Source organism: Dama dama, chromosome 9, assembly GCF_033118175.1.
Source record: "Dama dama isolate Ldn47 chromosome 9, ASM3311817v1, whole genome shotgun sequence".
Lineage (NCBI taxonomy): Eukaryota > Metazoa > Chordata > Mammalia > Artiodactyla > Cervidae > Dama > Dama dama.
The window spans coordinates 21,110,077-21,130,634 of record NC_083689.1 but is presented as its reverse complement, the minus strand read 5'-3'; the positions used below and the strand labels follow the sequence as shown (position 1 = coordinate 21,130,634).

The window sequence follows — 20,558 nt, the reverse complement described above, 5'->3', positions numbered from 1 at the left end:
AATAGGGCTTCTCTTCTTTTTTTTTTTTTGTAAGGTTATAGTGTATTGAAAATGAAAATTAAGGAGTAGTAGAGAAGTACTAGAGGACTTTAAAAGAAATAAGAGAAAAAGAAAAATAGAAAATAGAAGAGAAAGGGGGGGGGAAGGAAGAAGAAAAAAAAAGAAAAAAATTTTTCCCTAATTAAAAAAATCATAAAAAACTATGAAAATGAAAGTTAAGGAATAATGGGGGAGTAATAGGGAATTTTAAAGGAAAATAAAAGAGAAAAAATATAAAATAAAAAATAATTTTTTTTTCTTACTTAAAAAAAAAAAAAGTAAAAATATTATCTAGGAATTTCTCTGAAGCTGTTGCGGTCAGTGTGGCTTCGGCTCAGTTTCAGATAGCTCCTCGTTCCAGCTTACACTTCTCGATATCTACAGGCCCCTTCCGGTGTAGTCGGTGTTTTCTACAGGGATTTTAATCTGTTGCACCGGTCCCTTCTGGAGCGGTTCCCTTTGTTTATTTGGCTTCTGTTTGCCGGTCTCCTCAGAGCCTCATTTCCGCCCTGACACAGGCGGGCAGAGGTGGACTCTTATTCAGGTAGCTAGTTCCGTCGCCCTGCGGGGCGGAGGGGCTGGCGCTGCAGGGAGGGGCTGGCGCTGCTTTCTCCGTCTGCGCTGCTCAGGCTCCGGGCTGCTCTATATGGAGCGCGCCCTGCGCTGCGCGCGGTTCCAGCCCTCCGGTGTTCCGCAAAAGTGCGGAACAATAAGCTGTGCCTGCTCTTTGTGCCTTCCCTGTCAGAGCGGTCCAGGCAGCAAGGGGCTTGACGGGCGCACTCTCCCCGGGTGCGGCGTGCCCACTCCCTTCCACGTTCCCAGTCTCAGTTTCCGCCGGCGCCTGTCGGGTGCGTGCGCCTTCTGCCCTCCGCGTCCCCAGCCCCAGTCCCCGCCCGCGCCGGTCGGGTGCCTGCGCCCTGTGTCTCGCAGCGACCCTCCCGGCGGATGTCAACCATCCAGAAACTCAGGAGGTCTCTGATTAGAAACTGGAGGCCTGTTTGCAGTGCGGCAGGGCATGCGGTCCGGGGCCAAGCCTGCCCTCTTCCCCTCCCCCCTGCCTCCTGCCTCCAGCGGGTCTGGGCCGGTCCACAGCCTGCGAGCTCTTCTCTGGACTTTCTCGGTCCCTTTGTTCTGCTAACGGTCGGCAGTGTGTTCCGGCCGGTTAATTTTCTCTCTCTCTTTTGCTCTCCCACAGTTCAAGTTGGCAACTCACAAAAGCTCCCTCCGATTGTCCTCAGGGCACTCAGGCCCGGAACCTACCCCAAGCAATGTCACCCGCTCCTCTCCATGCCGCCCCCACTTGCTGGTGGTGGATGCGGGTGTCTGGGGTACTTTTCTGCTGGGAGTTGCTTTTAGGCACGTAATCTGTGGGTTTTATTTATTGTTTCCCTCCCAGTCAGGTTGCCCTCCGAGATTCAAACACTTCCCCCAGGCCCGCCAGTGCGAGGGTTTCCCGGTGTCTGGAAACGTCCTCTATTATAAGACTCCCTTCCTGGGATGGATCTCCGTCCTTAGCTCTTTTGGCTCACTTTTTATCCTTTATATTTTGTCCTACCTCCTTTCAAAGACAATGGGCTGCTTTTCTGGGCGCCTGATGACCTCAGCTAGCGATCAGAAGTTGTTTTGTGAAGTTTGCTCTGCATTCAGTTATTCTTCTGAAGAATTTGTAGGAGAGAAAGTGGTCTCCCCGTCCTACTCCTCTGCCATCTTGGCTCCTCCTCCTCACTGCTTCTTCAACCGTGACCCAGGCTTTTTTTTCTACTTACTAGATGTGAATGAATGTGCCAATTCCAAAAGTTGCCCAGAGCATTCGACTTGCCATAACAGTCTGGGAAGCTACTCTTGCGTCTGCAACCCAGGATATGTATCCAGAAGTGGAAAGAAGAGTTTCCAGGGGCCAGGGGAGACGTGTCAAGGTAGGTGCAGGGGTCTTCTGGGAATCATGTCCAATCTGTTTGGAAAGACAGCAGTGCTGGAGGAAGAGTTTGAAGTTGAGGTAGGTCTCAGCTGAGTTCAAAGTCTTGTCTGCAGAACTGAAGCCAAAAGTCACTCATTCGTTCATGCATTCTTTCAACAAACACTTCTTGAGCACCTACTATATAGAAAAGCACTCTTTGAGGGATGGAGGATACTGCAGTGAGTAACACAGGCAAAAATGTTTGTTCTCCTGAAACTTCTTGGTGACGGTGGGGAGAAAGAGATAATAAGCAACATACATGAATGCATCTGCTATTCGGGCTGACTTTGGTGAGGATGACTTGACTTTGTTCCACAAAGTGTCACTTGAGCTGGTTCAACTGGGGGCTAGAAGATCCAATTTAAAGGAGGATCTCTCACAAGGAGAATCTGGTGCTGAATGAAGCTGTGGGCTGGAGGTCTTAGTTGTTCTCCACACGGGCTGTTTGATCATGGCTCTTTGAGCTTCCTCACAGTATGGTGGCTGAGTCAACCATGAGCATTCCAAAAGAACAAGGTGAAAGTGTGTGGGGACCCAATGAAACTTAAAAGCTTTTGCATAACAAAGGAAACTATAAGCAAGGTGAAAAGCCAGCCCTCAGATTGGGAGAAAATAATAGCAAACGAAGCAACAGACAAATTAATCTCAAAAATATACAAGCAACTCCTGCAGCTCAATTCCAGAAAAATAAATGACCCAATCAAAAAATGGGCCAAAGAACTAAACAGACATTTCTCCAAGGAAGACATAGAGATGGCTAACAAACACATGAAACGATGCTCAACATCACTCATTATCAGAGAAATGCAAATCAAAACCACAATGAGGTACCATTACATGCCAGTCAGGATGGCTGCTATCCAAAAGTCTACAAGCAATAAATGCTGGAGAGGGTGTGAAGAAAAGGGAACCCTCTTACACTGTTGGTGGGAATGCAAACTAGTACAACCACTGTGGAAAACAGTGTGGAGATTTCTTTAAAAACTGGAAATGGTACTGCCATATGACCCAGGAATCCTACTCCTGGGCATATACACTGAGGAAACCAGATTTGAAAGAGACACGTGCACCCCAATGTTCATTGCAGCACTGTTTATAATAGCCAGGACATGGAAGCAACCTAGATGCCCATCAGCAGACGAATGGATAAGGAAGCTGTGGTACATATACACCATGGAATATTACTCAGCCATTAAAAAGAATTCGTTTGAATCAGTTCTAATGAGATTGATGAAACTGGAGCCCATTATACAGAGTGAAGTAAGCCAGAAAGATAAAGAACATTGCAGCATACTAACACATATATATGGAATTTAGAAAGATGGTAACGATAACCCTATATGCAAAACAGAAAAAGAGACACAGATGTACAGAACAGACTTTTGAACCCTGTGGGAGAAGGTGAGGGTGGGATGTTTTGAGAGAACAGCATAGAAACATGTATATTATCTATGGTGAAACAGATCACCAGCCCAGGTTGGATGCCTGAGACAAGTGTTCGGGCTTGGTGCACTGGGAAGACCCAGAGGGATCGGGTAGAGAGGGAGGTGGGAGAGGGGTTCGGGATGGGGAATACATGTAAATCCATGGCTGATCCATGTCAATGTGTGACAAAACCCACTACAATATTGTAACGTAATTAGGCGCCAACTAATAAAAATAAATGAAAAAAAAAGAAAGTGTGTGAGATTTTTATGACTTAGCACAGTCATTCTATTCCCAAGTGTCAGCACTGCCTAGTCACAAACATGCTCAGATTCCAGAGGAGGGAATATAGACCCTGCTTGATGGAATAAGCACCCAAGAAAAGACATTGAGTTAAGGGCATATGGAATAGAAGACATTGTTTCAACCATCTTTGGAAGATCCCAGCTGTATTTGAAGAACATCTGTAACTGCGACTCTCTCTCCAGATATAGATGAATGTTCTCAAAAGCCCCCACCTTGTGGTCCTAACTCAGTCTGCAGAAACCTGCCAGGAAAGTATGAGTGCAGCTGTCTGACTGGTTTCTCTTCTCCCACCGGAAATAACTGGATCCCTGGAAAGCCGGGAAATTTCACCTGTAAAGGTAATGAGCTCAGGCTCTCAGGCGTTTGTAGACTACTCGTATTGAGTTGAGTACATGCTGTGCTAAACTTAGACACCTAATCGTTGATCTGCTCACTCTCCTCCACTGCTCCTCAGACATTAATGAATGCCTCTCCCGTGGGGTCTGCCCTGAGCATTCTGAGTGCACCAACTCTTTGGGAAGCTACCGTTGCAGCTGCAAAGTTGGATTCACCTCTAAAAACTCCATCTGTGAAGGTACAGAGAACCGGATCTCTTTTAGCTACTCAATGAATTAAGAACTTTATTTGATGATTCTATGAGCTAGAGATTTTGATCTTCATTATAGGAATGATCCAAATAAGGCCCAGAAAGGTAAAGTGACTAGCTCAAGGATGCACAGCTAGTAAGCAGAAAAACATGGATTGGAACCCTTGTTGAGGGTGTGCTATGAGTGAAGCTGTGGGTCAAGCAGTATTTGAGAGTACTGGAGGATTCAGTCCCTAGCCTGATTTATGCCCTGCTTGGTGCGGGGTTGATATTTACAACGTCTGGAGACTCTTTTGTCCAAACTGGTGGTGGTGGTGGGTTGGTGTGTGTAACAGTCCACTGGTGGGTAGAGACCAGAGATCTTCCTAGACATCCTCCATTGCACAGAATAACCTGTCCTCAAGCAAGAAGGCTTGACCCCAAATGTAAATAGTACTGAGATAGAGACGCTCTTTCCCAGGGAGATCTCAGACCCAAATATTCGAACTTTGCAGTAAAAGGTATAAGACCTGAGAGGGATTCTTGATCCTTGCCCCCTTTCCATATTAAATGATTCGTCATGTCATTGGGCAATCTACCTGCAAAGGTGTCTTGAGTCTCTCCACTCTTTTCCATCCTTGTTTTAGGTTTCAACACTATTGCAGCAGTCTTCTCACTGTTTCTAATGTTGCTCCCTCAAATCTATCATTTGCACTGCAGCCAGTATGTAATACTCTCACCAAGAGATAACGGCTCCGCTTTCCTGAGTCTGCAGAACACTATTATTTATTTATCGTGAGGATGGCTTCACCAAGGAAGGCATGGAGTGATCCTCTTGGATACGTCATCTTGAAGTTAGAGATATTTGAAGTCATCTCTGACATTTCTGATCTATTTGTAGCAATTAGTTATTGCTGAGTGAAAAATCACCCCAAAAGTTAGTGGCTAAAACAACCACAATTGTTTATCTCTTGATTCCCTGTGTTGGCACCTTAGATTCGACCCTGCTGCTGAGTTCTTCTGGTCTCCACTGGGCTTGTTCATGTGTTTGTGGTCAGCTGTGTGTCAGCTTTGCCAATCTTGGCTGGGCTGTCTTTCCTATCTGGGACTCATCTGGGATGATCCATCTCTCCTTCACTTTGTATGTTTCTTATTAGCCTGGGGTTTGTTCACATGGCAGAGGCAAGGGGCCCAGTGTACGAGCAGAAACAAATAGGTTTCTTGAGGTCTAAGTTTCGAAGTGGCAGCACACTGCTTCTGCCATTTTATTTGGACAGTGCAAGTCATAGAGCCAGCTAGAGTCAAGGGCTGCTGACCCAAAGTCCACATCTTAAAGAGAGGAGTGGTAAGGTCACATCGTGTAGCACAAACCTCATCCCAAGATGCGGACCCAGGGAGGAGTAAAGAATGGCTACCACTTCTGCAATCTATAATCATTACAGTTTGAAACGAATGCCAGCCTTTTGCTTGCATACAATCAGCCAGAATTGATTCTCATGTCATGCCTAATTGCATGGGAACTTAGGAAGAATGAGAAAGTCTGGATATTGGGCGGGCATCTGGTGAAGAAAGGTGGGGTGAATCTCTGGTTTGCAGTGTTTGGTCTCACTGATTCTTGTACCTTGACCCGGGCTTTTGTTTCTACTTACCAGATGTGGATGAATGTGCCAATTCCAAAAGTTGCCCAGAGCATTCGACTTGCCATAACAGTCTTGGAAACTACTCTTGTGTCTGCAAGGCAGGTTATCAATCCAGAAGTGGAAGGAAAAGTTTCCAGTGGCCAGGAGAGACGTGTGAAGGTATTTTCAGGGGTCTTCCGGGGAATCAAGTCCAATGTGTTTAAATGATAGAAGTGATGTGGAGAAGTTGAGGTGGATCTCAGTTGAGTTCAAAGCCCTCATATGCAAAGTTGAAGCCATAGCAATTGATTCATTCATGCATTCATTCAACAAACACTTCTTAAGCACCTACTATATGACAAGCATTATTCTAAGGATGGAGGATACAGAATTAACACAGAAAAAAAATATTTATTCTACTGGAACTTCTTATCAATGGTGAGAGTATCAGACAACAAACAAAATGCAGTTATTTATTTGGGCTATCTGCTATTTGGGCTGAGTTTCAAGATGGTGGCTTGACATTCTTCCATATTGTAGCAGTTGTGTTGGCTCAACTGAGGACTAGAATATCCAGTTTGAGAGAGACTCACTCACAAGGTGAAGGCAGGGCTGGCTGTTGGCTGGCAGCTCTGCCAGAGTTGTAAGCTGGAGGTCTAAGTTCTTCTCCACGACAGCTGTTTTTTTCATGGCTAGTTGAGCTTCCTCACAATATGGCAGCCAAGTCCAGCATGGGCATCTGAAGAGAACTAGGTGGAAATGTGTGATATTGTGATGACTTAGCATGATATTTTTATGACCCAGTGTCACCACCACCATAGTCACAAGCATGCTCAGATTCAAGGGGAAGAAATACAGACCTCATTGCTTGATGGAAGGAGTATCAAAGAAAGGATGTTGAACTAAGGGCATGACTTTGTTTCAACTATCTTTGGAAAATACAAACTATTTCACAAGATGAGGAACATCTGTAACTCTGACTCTCTTTCTCTCCAGATATAGATGAATGTTCTCAAAGGCCCCTACCTTGTGGTCCTAACTCAGTCTGCAGAAACCTGCCAGGAAGGTATGAGTGCAGCTGTTTGACTGGTTTCTCGTCTCCCACTGGAAATAATTGGATCCCTGGAAAGTCAGGTCATTTTACCTGCACAGGTAATGTGCTCGGCCTCTTAGGCTTAGGTCTTTGGTAGACAACTTCTATTGAGTTGGGTGGGTATGTGGTGTGCTAAACTTAGACACCTAATCTTTGGTCTGCTCACTCTCCTCCACTGCGTCTCAGACATTAATGAATGCCTCTCCCATGGGGTCTGCCCTGAGCATTCTGAGTGCACCAACTCTTTGGGAAGCTACCACTGCAGCTGCAAAGTTGGATTCACCTCTAAAAACTCCATCTGTGAAGGTAGAGAACTTGATCTTCTTTTTCAGCTACTTGGTTAATTAAGAACTTTATCTGATGTTCCTATGAGGTAGAGATTATGTTCCTAATGATCCACTTGAGGCTCGGAGAGGTAAAGTCATTAACCCAAGGATACACAGCTATGAAGTAGAAGACGCTGAGCTTAAACTCCTGTTGAGTGTCTACTATGAGTTAAGCTGTGGCTCAGGCAGTCCTTGAGAATACTTCAGGGCTCAAGCTCTAGCCTGATTTATACCTCACTGGTGGGAGATGTGACAGTATCTGGAGATAGTTTTGCTTTTCTGTTCTGGTGATGTTGGTGGGTAGTTTGTGTTAATCAACTGGTTAATCTCTGGGTAGAGATTAGAGATCCTGCTAAACATCCTCCAATGCACATCACAGCCTCCCCACAACCAAGAATAATCTGGTCCCATGTATCAGTATCACTGAGATAAACTCTGTCCTGTGGAGAGCTCAGATCCAAAATTCAGAATTTTTTCCTGAGAGGCATTTGAATGAAGACCTGAGAGTTATTCTTGATGTTCCCTCTCCTTCCATATTAAATCAGTCATTGTGTTTTGGGCAATCTACCTGCTAAATATGTCTTGAATCTCTCCACTCTTTTCCATCCTTGGTTTAAGTTTCATCATTATTACAGTGGCCTCCTCACTAGTCTCTCCATTTTTCTAGTGTTGCTTTCTCAAATCTATTCTGCACACTGCAACTAGAATACTGTCACCAAGAGATATGGGCTCCAATTCCTGAGTCTGCTGCAGCGTTATTAATTATCTGAAGGGAGGGTGATTCCATAAGCAAGGCATGGAGTGATCAAGCCCTCAAGTGATATTCCCTTGGCTTGGAGTTAGAGATATCTGAAATCATCTCTGACACTTTTGATCTATTTGTAACTGTTAGCTACTGCTGAGTAACAAATGACTCCAGAAGTTAGTGGCTAAAACAACCACCATTTCTTTATTTCTTAACTCCACATGTTGGAAGTTTAGGTTGGGCTCTGCTCTGGTCAGTTTTTAGGTCTCCACTGTGCTGGTTCATGTGTTGGTGGTCAGCTGTGTGTCAGCTTTGCTAATCTTGACTGGGCTTCCTCATATATCTGCAGCTCATCTGGGATGATCTTTGTCTCTTTCACTTTGTCTTTTCCTTACTATCCTGGAGTTCAAATGACAAAGGCAAGGGACCCAAAGTATGAGTAGAAATAGGTTTTTTGAGGTCTATGTTTGGAAGTGCCACCATGATACTTCTGCTCTATTTATTGGTGAGTGCAAGTCATAGAGCCAGCTAGAGTGATGGGCTGCGGAATCAAACCCCACACATTAGAGAGATGAGTGGCAATGTCACATTGTATGGCACAAGCCTCAAACCAAGGTTGGACACAGGAAGGAGTAAAACATGACAGTCATTTCTACAATCTATGATCATTATGGTTTGAAACTATTTGTCACCTTTTGTGTGCATACAGTTGGCCAGAATGTATTCTCATGACCATGCCTAACTTAAAGTGAGGTTAGGGAGAAGGGGAAATTGGGGAGGGTCAAGGGGAGTAGTGTCCCATCTTCACCACTTCTCCTTCTTTGACCTGGGTTTTAATTTCTACTCACCAGATGTGGATGAATGTGCCAATCCCAGAAGCTGCCCAGAGCATTCGACTTGCCACAACAGTCTTGGAAACTACTCTTGTGTCTGCAACACAGGATATGAATCCAGAAGTGGAAAGAAGAATTTCCAGGGACCAGGAGAAACATGTGAAGGTAAGTGAAGGGCAAGTGAAGGTAAGTGAAGAATCAAGTCCAATCTGTTTGCAAAGACAGCAGTGGTGGGGGAGAAGTTGAAGTGGGTCTCAGCTGAGTCCAAAGCCCTTGTCCGTAGAGCTGAAGCCAATAGTCACTCATTCATTCACGCATTCATTCTACAAATACTTCTTGAGCACCTACTATATGCCAAGCATTATTCTAGGGATGAAGGATACAGTAGTGAGTAACACAGGTAAAAATTACTTGTTCTCCTGGAACTTATCATGAAATGTGGGGAGAGGAAGGTAACAACAAAATGCATGCAGGAAAATCTTGTGTGTCAGGGATAGTTCAAGGAAAGGTGAATAGGGTATACATGAGGGTGACGTTGTAGTTTTAATAGAATGGTAGGGAGAGGTCATGCTAAGAAGTTGATTTTTGATATAAGACCTGAGGGAGTGAGATGCTGGGTATCTGGGGAAGGGTGTTCCAGGAAGAGGAAACAGTAGGTGCAGTGGTCTGGAGGCAGGATCCCAGTCAAGACACTAAGCTCTTCCAAACATGTGTTCGTTCAGTCCTCCCAACAAACTGATGGTACTATGGTATTTTATACCCATCTTACAGATGAGGAAACAGCCTCCACTGTGATGAAATCACCAAGGTCAAATAGAGAGGAAATAAGAGAGTTAAGATTCACCTCTTCCCTGTGTGACTTCATACACCAACCACCGTGCCCTTCTCCCTCTGAATCAGGTTGCAACCGCTAGCAACTCAGGGTGGGCTTGTGCAGGACAGATATCAATTTAATTCCCAAATTCCCAGTCTCTGAGACTCAAGACAGTTTGGAAAGCTGTCATGTAAAAATACCAGAGCCAGACAGAACCTGGATATAAATAGCAGTTGTGCTTTTCACAAGATATGTGATTTCACACAGTTTTGAAGCCTCAGTTTTCTCCTCTGAAAAAATGGAAACATTAGTTTGCAATTCATAGGGCTGCTGTGAGCTTTCATGAAGTGGATGCCTATAAAAGATTTTCCTCATTGCCTGCCACAAAAAAAGCGCAACACGTTTGCAGTGCATTTTTTATGTTAGCTAGTGAATATGTCTATAATATTTGCTCTGTCCCAGATTCCATTCTGTGTATTTAAAGATACTTATTGTTGTTCAGTCACTAAGTCATGTCTGTCTCTTTGTGAACTGCAGCACGCCAGGCTTCCCTGTTTTTCACTATGTCCCGTAGTTTGCTCAAGCTCATGTCCATTGAGTTGGTGATGCCATCCAACCATCTCGTCCTCTGTCGCCCCCTTCTTATGCCCTCAATCTTTCCCAGCGTCAGGGTCTTTTCCGATTAGATGGCCTTTCACATCAGGTGGCCAAAGTATTGGAGCTTCAGTTTCAGCATCAGCCCTTCCAATGAATATTGAGGGTTGATTTCCTTTAAGATTGACTGGTTTGATCTCATCATCTTATTTGATCCTCTGAACAACTCAGTTGGGTGGGTTCTATTATTGCTTTCATTTCAAAGATGAGGAAACAGAGACACAGAGAGATGAATTTTCTTATCCAGTGTATTAGCTCAGACTGCCATAACAAGGTACCCTAGACTGGGGGTGGGGGCTTCACCAACAGAGATTTATTATCTCACAGTTTTGGAGGCTGGAGGTCCAAGATGAAGTATCAGTATGGTAGGGTTCTGGAGAGAGCTCGCTTCCTGCCTTGTACACAGCTGCATTCTTGCTGTGTCCTCACATGGCAGAGAGAGAGCTAGCTCTTGTGTTTTGCCTCTTTTTTTCAAAAATATAACAGGTATTTCTTTTTCACACATGGTTGCATTTATTTACTTGGCTGTGCTGTGTCTTAATTGCGGCACTCATGGTCTTCCTTGTGATTCACGGACCCTTTCGTTGTGGCACACATGCTCTGTAGTTGTGGTGTGGGGGCTTAGCTGCTCCATGGCACGTGGGATATTAACTCCCTGACCAGTCACTGGGCCTGCATCCCCTGCATTGCAGGGCAGATTCTTAACCACTGGGCCATCAGGAAAGCCCCTCTTCCTCTTCTTTTTAGGGCATTCATCCCATCATAAGAGTTCCACACCCAAGATCTCCTCTAAACCTAATTGTTTTCCACATCCAAATGCCATCCCACTGGGGGAGAGGAGGGCTTCAACTTAATGAATTTTGGGGAGACATAATTCACTCAATAACATCCAGTAAGACACAGATTATAAGGGTCAGAGCTAGGCTTTGAACTCATGACATCCATGCTCTCTACCCCTCCACTTGGATATAGTGATTCCTTGGAAAGGAATTGAAATTCATTAACAAAAGAGGGGAGTGACAGATTTGAGGCTGAGGGAACACAGGTGAGAGAGAATGAGCCTCACGGACCTACAGGTAATCGATGAATTTGAATCATGAATTATGAAGGCATTAGAAGCAAAATATGAGAGACTTCCCTGGCAGTCCAGTGGCTAAGATTTCTCCTTCCAGTGCAGTGGATACAGGTTTGACCCCTGGCTGGGGAGTTAAGATCCCACTTGCTTCACAGCCAAAATCCAAAAATATAAAACAGAAGCAATATTGTAACAAATTCAGTAAAAACTTTAAAATAATGTCGTTTGGTTGCTAAGTCATGTCTGATTCTTTTGCAACCCCATGGACTGTAGACTCCTCTATCCATGGGATTATCCAGGCAAGAATACGGGGTTGGTTTGCCATTTTCTTCTCCAGGGTTTCTTCTGGACTGAAGGATCGAACTCATGTGTCCTGCTTTGGCAAGCAGATTCTTTACCACTGACTCACCAGGGAAGCCTTGGTCCACATAAAAAAATCTTAGAAAAAAAAGAAAAGGAAAGATGAGCTCAGCTGGCAACAGACTCTCAGGGTCTTACATGTTCTAATGAGAAGTGTGGATTTTGTCCAGAGCTGTGGGGGATCCTCATCAGAAAATTTGCATGGGTCACACACATGTCTCTAAATGCTTTCTGTTCGTAGTGACACAAATATGTTTAAGAAGGTGAGCCTGAAGGAGTCAGGGAAACCGATTGGCTTTAGTCAGTGATGGGACTGTGAACTGCTACTGTACTCTCATCATTCTTCTGCATTTTGATTTTCCACTTAGATGTGGATGAATGTTCCAGGAACTCAACTCTTTGTGGTCCCAGTTCTATCTGCACCAACATCCCAGGAAAATACAGTTGCTCCTGCTTGCCGGGGTTCTTTTCACCTGGTGTGTGGAGCCCTGAAAAACCTGAGGCCTTCAAGTGTGCAGGTAACTCTTCCAGCCATTCTGGGGACTTCCCAGTGGGTGTCAAGCTACCCTGAAGCATGGTGACTTATCACAACAGTCATTTGTTCTTTTAAAAAGAGTATTTCTTTATTTGGCTGCTTTGGGTCTTGTCGTGGCACATGGGCTCTTTCATTGGGGCATGCAGGCTTAGTTGCTCCATGGCGTTTGAAATCTTAGTTCCCCAACCAAGGATTGAACCCGTGTCCCCTGTTTTGGAAGATGGATTCTTAACTACTGGACCACCAGGGAAGTCCCCAGTCATTTGTCTTTGCCCATGATTCTGTGGGTTGACCATATGGTTTTCTGGGGGCCCTAGCATGGTTGGCAGGTCCAAAATAACCTTGCTTACGTGACTGGTAGTTGGCATTGGCCTCTGGCTGGGAGTTCAGCTGGCCCTTCATTTTCCTTATGGACTTTTCCTCATGGCTGCTTGGGCTTCCTCAGAGCATGGCAGCTGGCTCAGAAACCCTCAGAGGGACATTGGTTATACGGCCAGGGTTCCTCAACTTTGGTACTATTGACTTTAGGGGCTGGATAGCTCTTTGTTGTATGTTGGGGATGCTGACCTGTGCATTATAGGATATTTGGCAGGGTCTTTGGTCTTTACCCATTGGATCCAAGTGACCACTAAAAATTTCTCCAGATATTGCCCAAGGTCCCTCAGTTGAGAACCACTAGCTCAACACAATAGAAATTTCTTACTCTCACACCAGTTCAGTACAGATATACTTGGCCGAGGGGCAAATTTCCTCCATGGAGTGATATAGGGAACCAGTCTCTTTGTATCTCTTGGTTCGTCTATCCCTTAAGACATTAGAATTCCTGGTTCCAGGGGCTTCTCTGGTGGTCCAGTGGTTAAGACTCCATGCTCCCAATGCAAGGACTGCAAGTTCCACCCTTGGTTAGGGGACTAAGGTCCCATAGGCCATGTGTGTGTGGCCAAAAGATTTAAAAAAGAAATTCCTAGTTACAGTCAGTGGTGGGGGAAAAAGCAAAAAGGTACAGCGACTTCTTAACCCCTTGGCCCAGAAGTTACATGTCATACTCCTTCACATCTCATAAATGAAAGCTAGTCATATGATCCATCTAGCTGCAGAGGATTCTGGGAAATGTAGTCCCTGGTTGGGCTGTTATGTTTTAGCAAGAACTCTTTGCTTTGAGGGGCTTCCCTGGTGGCTCAGTGGTAAAGAATCTGCCTGCAATGCAGGAGGAGGTGCAGGTGACATGGGTTCCATCCCTGGGTGGGGAAGATCCCCTGGAGGAGAACATGGCAACCCACTCCAGCCTTCTTCCCTAGAGAATCCCGTGGACAGAGGAGCCTGGTGGGCTACAGTCCACAGGGTTGCAAAGAGTCGAACTGAAGAATTGAGCACATGTGCTCCCTCTGCTTTGAAAGGGAAAGAGTGATTTTTGTTGGCTTGGTCTCTACTCCACAGATGTCGATGAGGGCCTTGACAGGTGCCAGTATCTCCTTACTTCTCTGCACTGCTTGATATCTTGGAGTTTTTTGCAGATATTGATGAGTGCCTTCAGGATCCCTCACGATGCGGCCCAAATTCTGTCTGTACCAACACCCCGGGCTCTTACAGCTGTGGCTGCATTGTAGGTTTTCAACCCAATCCAGATGACTCCTGGAAACACGGCAACTTCAGCTGCCAAAGTAATAATCTCCTTACATATCTTGGCAATGGAATCTGTGTCTTGCTTTGTAGAATTCTCACTTTTTCTCATTCTCTGGATTCTCCTCTTTTTTTTTTTTTTTTTACTTTATCTACATAGTCTCTTATTTTCTGTTTATTTGTTCATTTATTAATCACTCATTTGATAAATTATTTTTGGAGCATCTGCTAATTAATAAATTCAACAGTCCCCTTCACTAGGTCCTGAGGATTTAATCCTGGATATGATAGACATGATAGCTACCCTCATGGAGCTTATAGTCTAGGGAAGGGAGCACATGCATAATTATTTAATAACCACAATGAGTGTGACAATTGAAAAATTGCAGTGCACTTTGTTGTGCATTGTGTAGTAGGATATTTAATATGCTCTGTGAAGTGCCATTTAAACAGAAACTTAAAGAAAGAGTGTGGATTATCTAGATTAAGAGTAGAGTTCATGGTGCTCCAAATGATAGCATGTGCAAAGGCCCTGAGGCTAATGCAAAGTGAGGAGGGCATGGGAAAATGGCATTTATTTCATCTGAGGATGTGGGCAGAGGTCAGCTTCTATAGGACTTGTGTGCTGTGTAAAGAATTTTGTAGTCTTTTTGCTGAGAACCATGGGGAACTTTGAAAGGTTTAAAATTTTTTAAGTTATGGACTATTTGTTGTGTTAAAAGTATAGATAACTTATATGGAGGCAAAGGGGTATAATAATAAAATGAGTATATCTTAAGTCCTTAGCAACATGAGAACTAGAACATCATCAATGCCAATACATATCCCTGACTCCTCTGAAGAGAGGCCCACTTGGAACTTTGTTTCTAATTCCTGTACTTAAAATATTCCCCCACTAAACATTCCTTGTTTAGTGTGGTTTGCTTTGGAGCTTTGTAAAAATGGTATTGTATTATGTATAGTCTTTTCTGACTTGCTTTCTTCACTTGCTATCATGCTTCTCAGAATCACTGCTGTAGTGTGTAGCTATAGTTTGTTCATTTCCACGGTTGTATTGTATAACATGGCAATGGATGGATTTCAAGCAGGGGATGATGAACGCAGACTTGCTGGGGTTAAGTTTGATTTGGTTGCTTTTGTTTTCTCCTGAGGGATTCCCTTCAAGTGTAAAGATGATGTGGTACCCGACAACAAGCAGGTCCAGTTATGCCATGTGGGAGCAGCAGTGGAGCCTAAATATGTAAGTATTTTTGAAGGTTCCTAGTTTTCGAGGTTTTTCCCAGAAGGCACTTAGGTAGGATGTTGTCCTGCAGCTTTTACAAAGACAAAAATAATCGTGGCCTAGACCAGATAGATGTTTTTTCTCTCTTTGTAGCAATCTGGATGTAAACTGCTGAGATCTGACATGATGGTTCCATAATACTCTTCCATCATCAACACAAGACTCCCTTATTGTGGTCCAAAATGGCTGCTGCAGCTCCTGCCATCAAATCTGCATTCCAGTTGGTGGGCAGGGGAGAAGGGCAAGTGAAAGGCACAGTCCTTCCCTTTAAGCATATGACCTAGTATCACTTTTGCTTACCTAGCTTCAAGGAAAGCTGGAAAAGAAGGACATTTGTTATCTAAAACTTGGGAATTCATTTACTCAAACAAGTAAGAATGTTGGAGTCTCACTTTTTGTGAGGTGTATTGCTGCATCTGTGTGATGTGGAATGGATGATACACAGCCTCCAAGCCAGGCAAAGAGAAATTTGGATATCTTGATTTTCTAATGAAGTCGTTCTAGTGAGTAAAGACTCCAGAAGCATTTTCAGAAATTGATGTCACTATATTAAATATGAACTTATAAATTAGCTTTGGACTTCCCATGTACTTAAGACCACAGTTGGCTTTTTTAAATTGTGAAATACACATAAAATTTATCATTTTAAAGTGTACAATTCAGAGGCATTTAGTACACTCACAGTGGTGTGCAAACACCACTTCTATCTCCAAAGCTTTTTCATCACCACCAAAATAAACCCTATATGCCCTTTAGCAGTCTTCCCTCCTGTCCTCAATCCCCCAAAAACAGTGATCTAATTTCTATCTCTATAGACTTGCTCATTCTGGATATTTCATATAAATGAAATCACATGCTATGTGGTCTTCTGTGTCTGGCTTCTCTCACTGAGCATCATGCTCTCAAGGCCCAACCACCTTGTAGGGAGTATCAGTGCTTCAGTCCTTTTTATAGCTGAAATATATTCCACTTGGACCACTGGTCTTTTCACACATTTTCTGTCTTTCTTGGTTCTTGTTGTTCAATCACTCAGTTGTGTCAGACTCTTTGCAACTCCATGAATTGCAGCACGCAGGTTCTACATTTCCCTGTCCTTCCCTATCTCCTGGAGTTTGTTCAAACTCATGTCCACTGAGTCAATGATGACATCCAACCATCTCATCCTCTGTCACCCCCTTCTCCTCCTGCCCTCAATCTTTCCCAGCATCAGGGTCTTTTCCAATGAGTCGGCTGTTCGCATTAGGTGGCCAAAATATTGGAACTTCTGTCTCTTTACCCCACTCAATAGTTTTGCTGTTGGTTGATGGTTTCTTTTTTACTCATGGGAGAGAAAGGTGCTGTGATTTCAATTCTGATTGAAGGGTGAGTTTTATTTTCCTGAGAATACTATAGCCTCTTGACACCCCAGAAATTCAAGACCACCCCATGTGGAGGGCTCAGTGGCCCAGTTTGTACATTTCATGCTTGATCAATGCTCACAGATGCTCTTCCCGCTCGGATACAGGTTTCCTTTTGTGCCCTGATGAATGCCACCGTCGACATTCTGGACAATGTCTGTAAAAACAAAACCACTGTCGTCTCTTTGAAGGTAACACTGAAGTCTTTGTAATTATGTTTTGAGTTTTGAACATCTTGGGGGTGTACCTTGGGTGCAGAACATCCTCTTTAACATAAAAGCGTTGTGAGTTACTCCAGTTGTAAGGTTTGAAAAATTAACATGCAGAAAAATTGCCTTTTTTCTGTACAGTTTTGTGGGGTTTATAACCTGAGTAGGTTTGTGTAATTACCACCACAATTAGACAATAGAACTGTTCCATCCCTCTCCCCCCACAACTTCCTCGGCCTTCCTTTTTTTTTTTAACTTAAAAAATTAAAAAAATATTTTTTTGGCTGCCTGGCATGTGGGATCCTAGTTCCCCAACCAAGGATCAAACCTGCACCCCTGGCAGTGGAAGTGCTGAGTCTTAACCACTGGACCACTGAAGAAGTTCCTTGGGTTTCCTCTTTACAGCCATATATTCAATCCCTTCACCATTAACTCCTGCGAATTCCTTATCTGTTCTCTGTCATTTTAATCTTTTCAAGAATGTTTTGTAAACAGAATCACACAATAAGTGGCCTTTAGAGTCCAGCTTCTCTCGGTAAGCACTGTGTTTTCAAGTTTCATCCACTTTGTAGCATGTCAGTGCTTCACTCCTTTTTGTGGCTGAGTAGTATCCCATTTTCTGGGTGGACCACAGCAGGTTTATCCACTCATCTTTGAAGGATATTTGAATTGTTTCCACTTGACCAAGATCTCTTCATTCCTCCACCCCCACCTCAACTTTTGGTGATTATCAATAGAGCCATGATAAACATTTATGTGTGTGTGTGTGTTTGTGTGAATCTGAATTTTCATTTTTCCAGGGTAAATACATAGAAGTGGAATGACTAGATCATTATAGTTGCAGATTTTATATAGATCTTTTTATTGATATATAGTTGATTTACAATGTTGTGTTAATTTCTGTCATACAGCAAAGTGATTCAGTTACACATGTATATACATTAAAAAATATTCTTTTCCATTATGGACTTATCATAGGATGCTGAATATAGTTCTCTACAGTTGCAGATATTAAACATTAATTTCTACTAAGTCTTTAAGTTGCAACTAATGGATGTTATTTCATTGATAAATTCAAATGAAAATAAGAATAACATTTTCATCTGTATTCTGGTGAATTTTAAATTAATTTGTATAACATTTATTCATGAAGTGTATATTCATTCATAGAGTTTTCAGATTAAATTTGTATAAACAATGAGCCCTTTCAACAAACATTTAAATTCCTGCAAACATTTTCTACCATGTTTATATATATTCTCATTTCTCCCCAAATTTTAAGTACTGAATGAAGATTTACAAACCTCAGGCAAGGTTACTATACCCTTACATGCCGTGTGTGTCAAGTCGTCTCAGTCATGTCCAACTCTTTGTGACCCTTTGGAGTATAGCCTGCCAGATTCCTCTGTCCATGGAATTCCCCAGGCAAGAACACTGGAATGGGTTACCATCTCCTCCTCCAGGGGATCTTCCTGATTGAACTCGTATCTCTTATGTCTTCTGCATTGGCAGGCAGGTTCTTTACCGCTAGTGCCACCTGAGAAGCCCTTACTATGTTCTTAAAGGATTTATAAATCCAGTGAACCACACATATGAATATAATAATTCAGATTTTTTAAATGTGCAATGCAGTATGTCAACTGTAAAATTGTTGTCTTAAATTGTTCAGATAAAAATCACAAGTCTAATTGCTTTTTGGCATGAAATCATCTGATTGGTTTGCTTCTCTAATACATCAAATTGTTCCAACCATTAAGGATCAGATTTCCAAATTAAGCCAAAGATTAAAAGATGTCCTAAAATTAACCATTCGACTTCCCTGGTGGCTCAGATGGTAAAGCATCTGCCTGCAATGCGGAAGACCCGGGTTCGATCCCTGGGTTGGGAAGATCCCCTGGAGAAGGAAATGGCAACCCACTCCAGTACTCTAGCCTGGAAAATTCCGTGGACTGAGGAGTGTGGTAGGCTATAGTCCATGGGGTTGCAAAGAGTCGGACATGACTGAGCAACTTCTCTTTAAAATTAACACACATGTTTTAGCATTATGGAGTTTTAGCCTGCCTGCTATTTTTTTCTTTCCTGAAGAAATAAACTAAACTTCCTAGCTAAGATGAATAAATTTAATGTCAAAGGAAATTTTGATGAGGTTTCTTCTGCTATAGAACTGAGAATCACACCTTTTCAGGATGATTCTAGTTGAGATTTTTCTGCTTCATCTGTGGAGAGGGACCCCAAATTCATGCCTTTCATTTGGGATATGGTTACAAAACTCAGTACATCTTGTTTTTCCCAGACAAACATCTCTCAAGTTTCAATCTGACTCCATTTTTACTAACGTTCTTTTCATCTTCTTGATATCAAATTTGGGTAGATAGAAATTGGTTTCCCTGTCAAGATTTCTGTTAATTTCCTTCCCCATTGGACTGGATTCAATTAATTTCTTCCCTTTCTTAGGTTGTGAATTATTTTCTGATTTTTTTGTTGGGGTCACTTTTTAATAGTCAATTTATTGACAATAATCAACAATCAAGGAAACAGTATCAGCATTAATATTAATATAATTATTGCTATTCTTTCCTTAACTCTGTTCCTTAGAACCAAATGTTAACATTTAGATGTGTATCTTTCCATAGCTTTTTTTACTTTGTGAATACATGGATAACAGATCCATACCACACACACACATTGAAGCATTTATTGAGTACCTACTGAGTGGTTTATAGCAGTGATTAAGAATCCAACCTCTGATGCCAGACCCCCAAGGTTCAAATCTTGGTCCTGCTACCTACAAGATATGTACTCATGTTTTCCTATCCAAAGTGGTATTAACAGTAGCCTCTATTTCATAGTTATCATAAAATTAAATAATATATAATAAATTAAAGATATAGATAATAGATCATAAAATTAAATAATATATAAGATTATATAATAATATATAATATTTATATGTTATATATAAAGAATACATATTATTCATATATAATACTTATATATATTAAATAGTATATAATGTATATAATTATATATAATATATAAAATAATATATATTAAATATACATAATATATATTTAATATATATAAGTTAAATACAATTAACTTAATTATAAATTACATACTATATATTAAATAATATATATAAGTATATGTTTATATGTAAATCTTCATATATATTATATATAATAAAAATATATATAACTTATATATATTAAATATATACATTTAATATATATTAAATAATATATTTAAATAATATATATTATTAAATAAATAATATATAATAAATATGTGTTATTTTATAAATTATATAAATTTATATATTATATATGTATAATATATATTTAATATATATAATATGCATTTATATATTATATATAATATGTGTTTATATATAATATATATATTTAATAATATATATAACCAATACTTGGTTCATAATAAGTATTAATTATGTTTATTTTAAAATCTCAATTAGTGCCAGAAACATAAATACCATAAATATAAAAGTTTAAATTAAAATGTTTGCTGTTTTAAAAGCAAAATGAGATAATATAACACATAGTTCTGTAACAGATTTATAGACTTAAAGAATTAACTTATGGTTATGGGGGGGATGGGTGGGGAGAGAGATAGATTGGGGGTTTGGAATTGACATGTACATAATGCTATGCTTAAAATAGACAGACAGAGTTTCTGGCTTTTCC

General features: G+C 41.8%; 1 protein-coding gene across 2 annotated transcripts in view; it reads left to right on the top strand.

Moving 5' to 3' along the window:
- LOC133062037 (adhesion G protein-coupled receptor E1-like) overlaps positions 1–20,558 on the top strand; it is a 78,081-nt gene that overhangs the window by 35,047 nt on the left and 22,476 nt on the right. For both annotated transcript variants that reach the window (XM_061150539.1, XM_061150538.1), the window contains exons 18-28: positions 1,809–1,955; positions 3,910–4,065; positions 4,182–4,301; positions 5,945–6,091; positions 6,908–7,063; positions 7,191–7,310; positions 8,927–9,073; positions 12,180–12,329; positions 13,861–14,007; positions 15,118–15,206; positions 16,753–16,836. In XM_061150539.1, the coding sequence (XP_061006522.1) occupies positions 1,809–1,955; positions 3,910–4,065; positions 4,182–4,301; positions 5,945–6,091; positions 6,908–7,063; positions 7,191–7,310; positions 8,927–9,073; positions 12,180–12,329; positions 13,861–14,007; positions 15,118–15,206; positions 16,753–16,836 (1,463 nt within the window). The remainder of the gene's footprint in view (positions 1–1,808; positions 1,956–3,909; positions 4,066–4,181; positions 4,302–5,944; positions 6,092–6,907; positions 7,064–7,190; positions 7,311–8,926; positions 9,074–12,179; positions 12,330–13,860; positions 14,008–15,117; positions 15,207–16,752; positions 16,837–20,558) is intronic.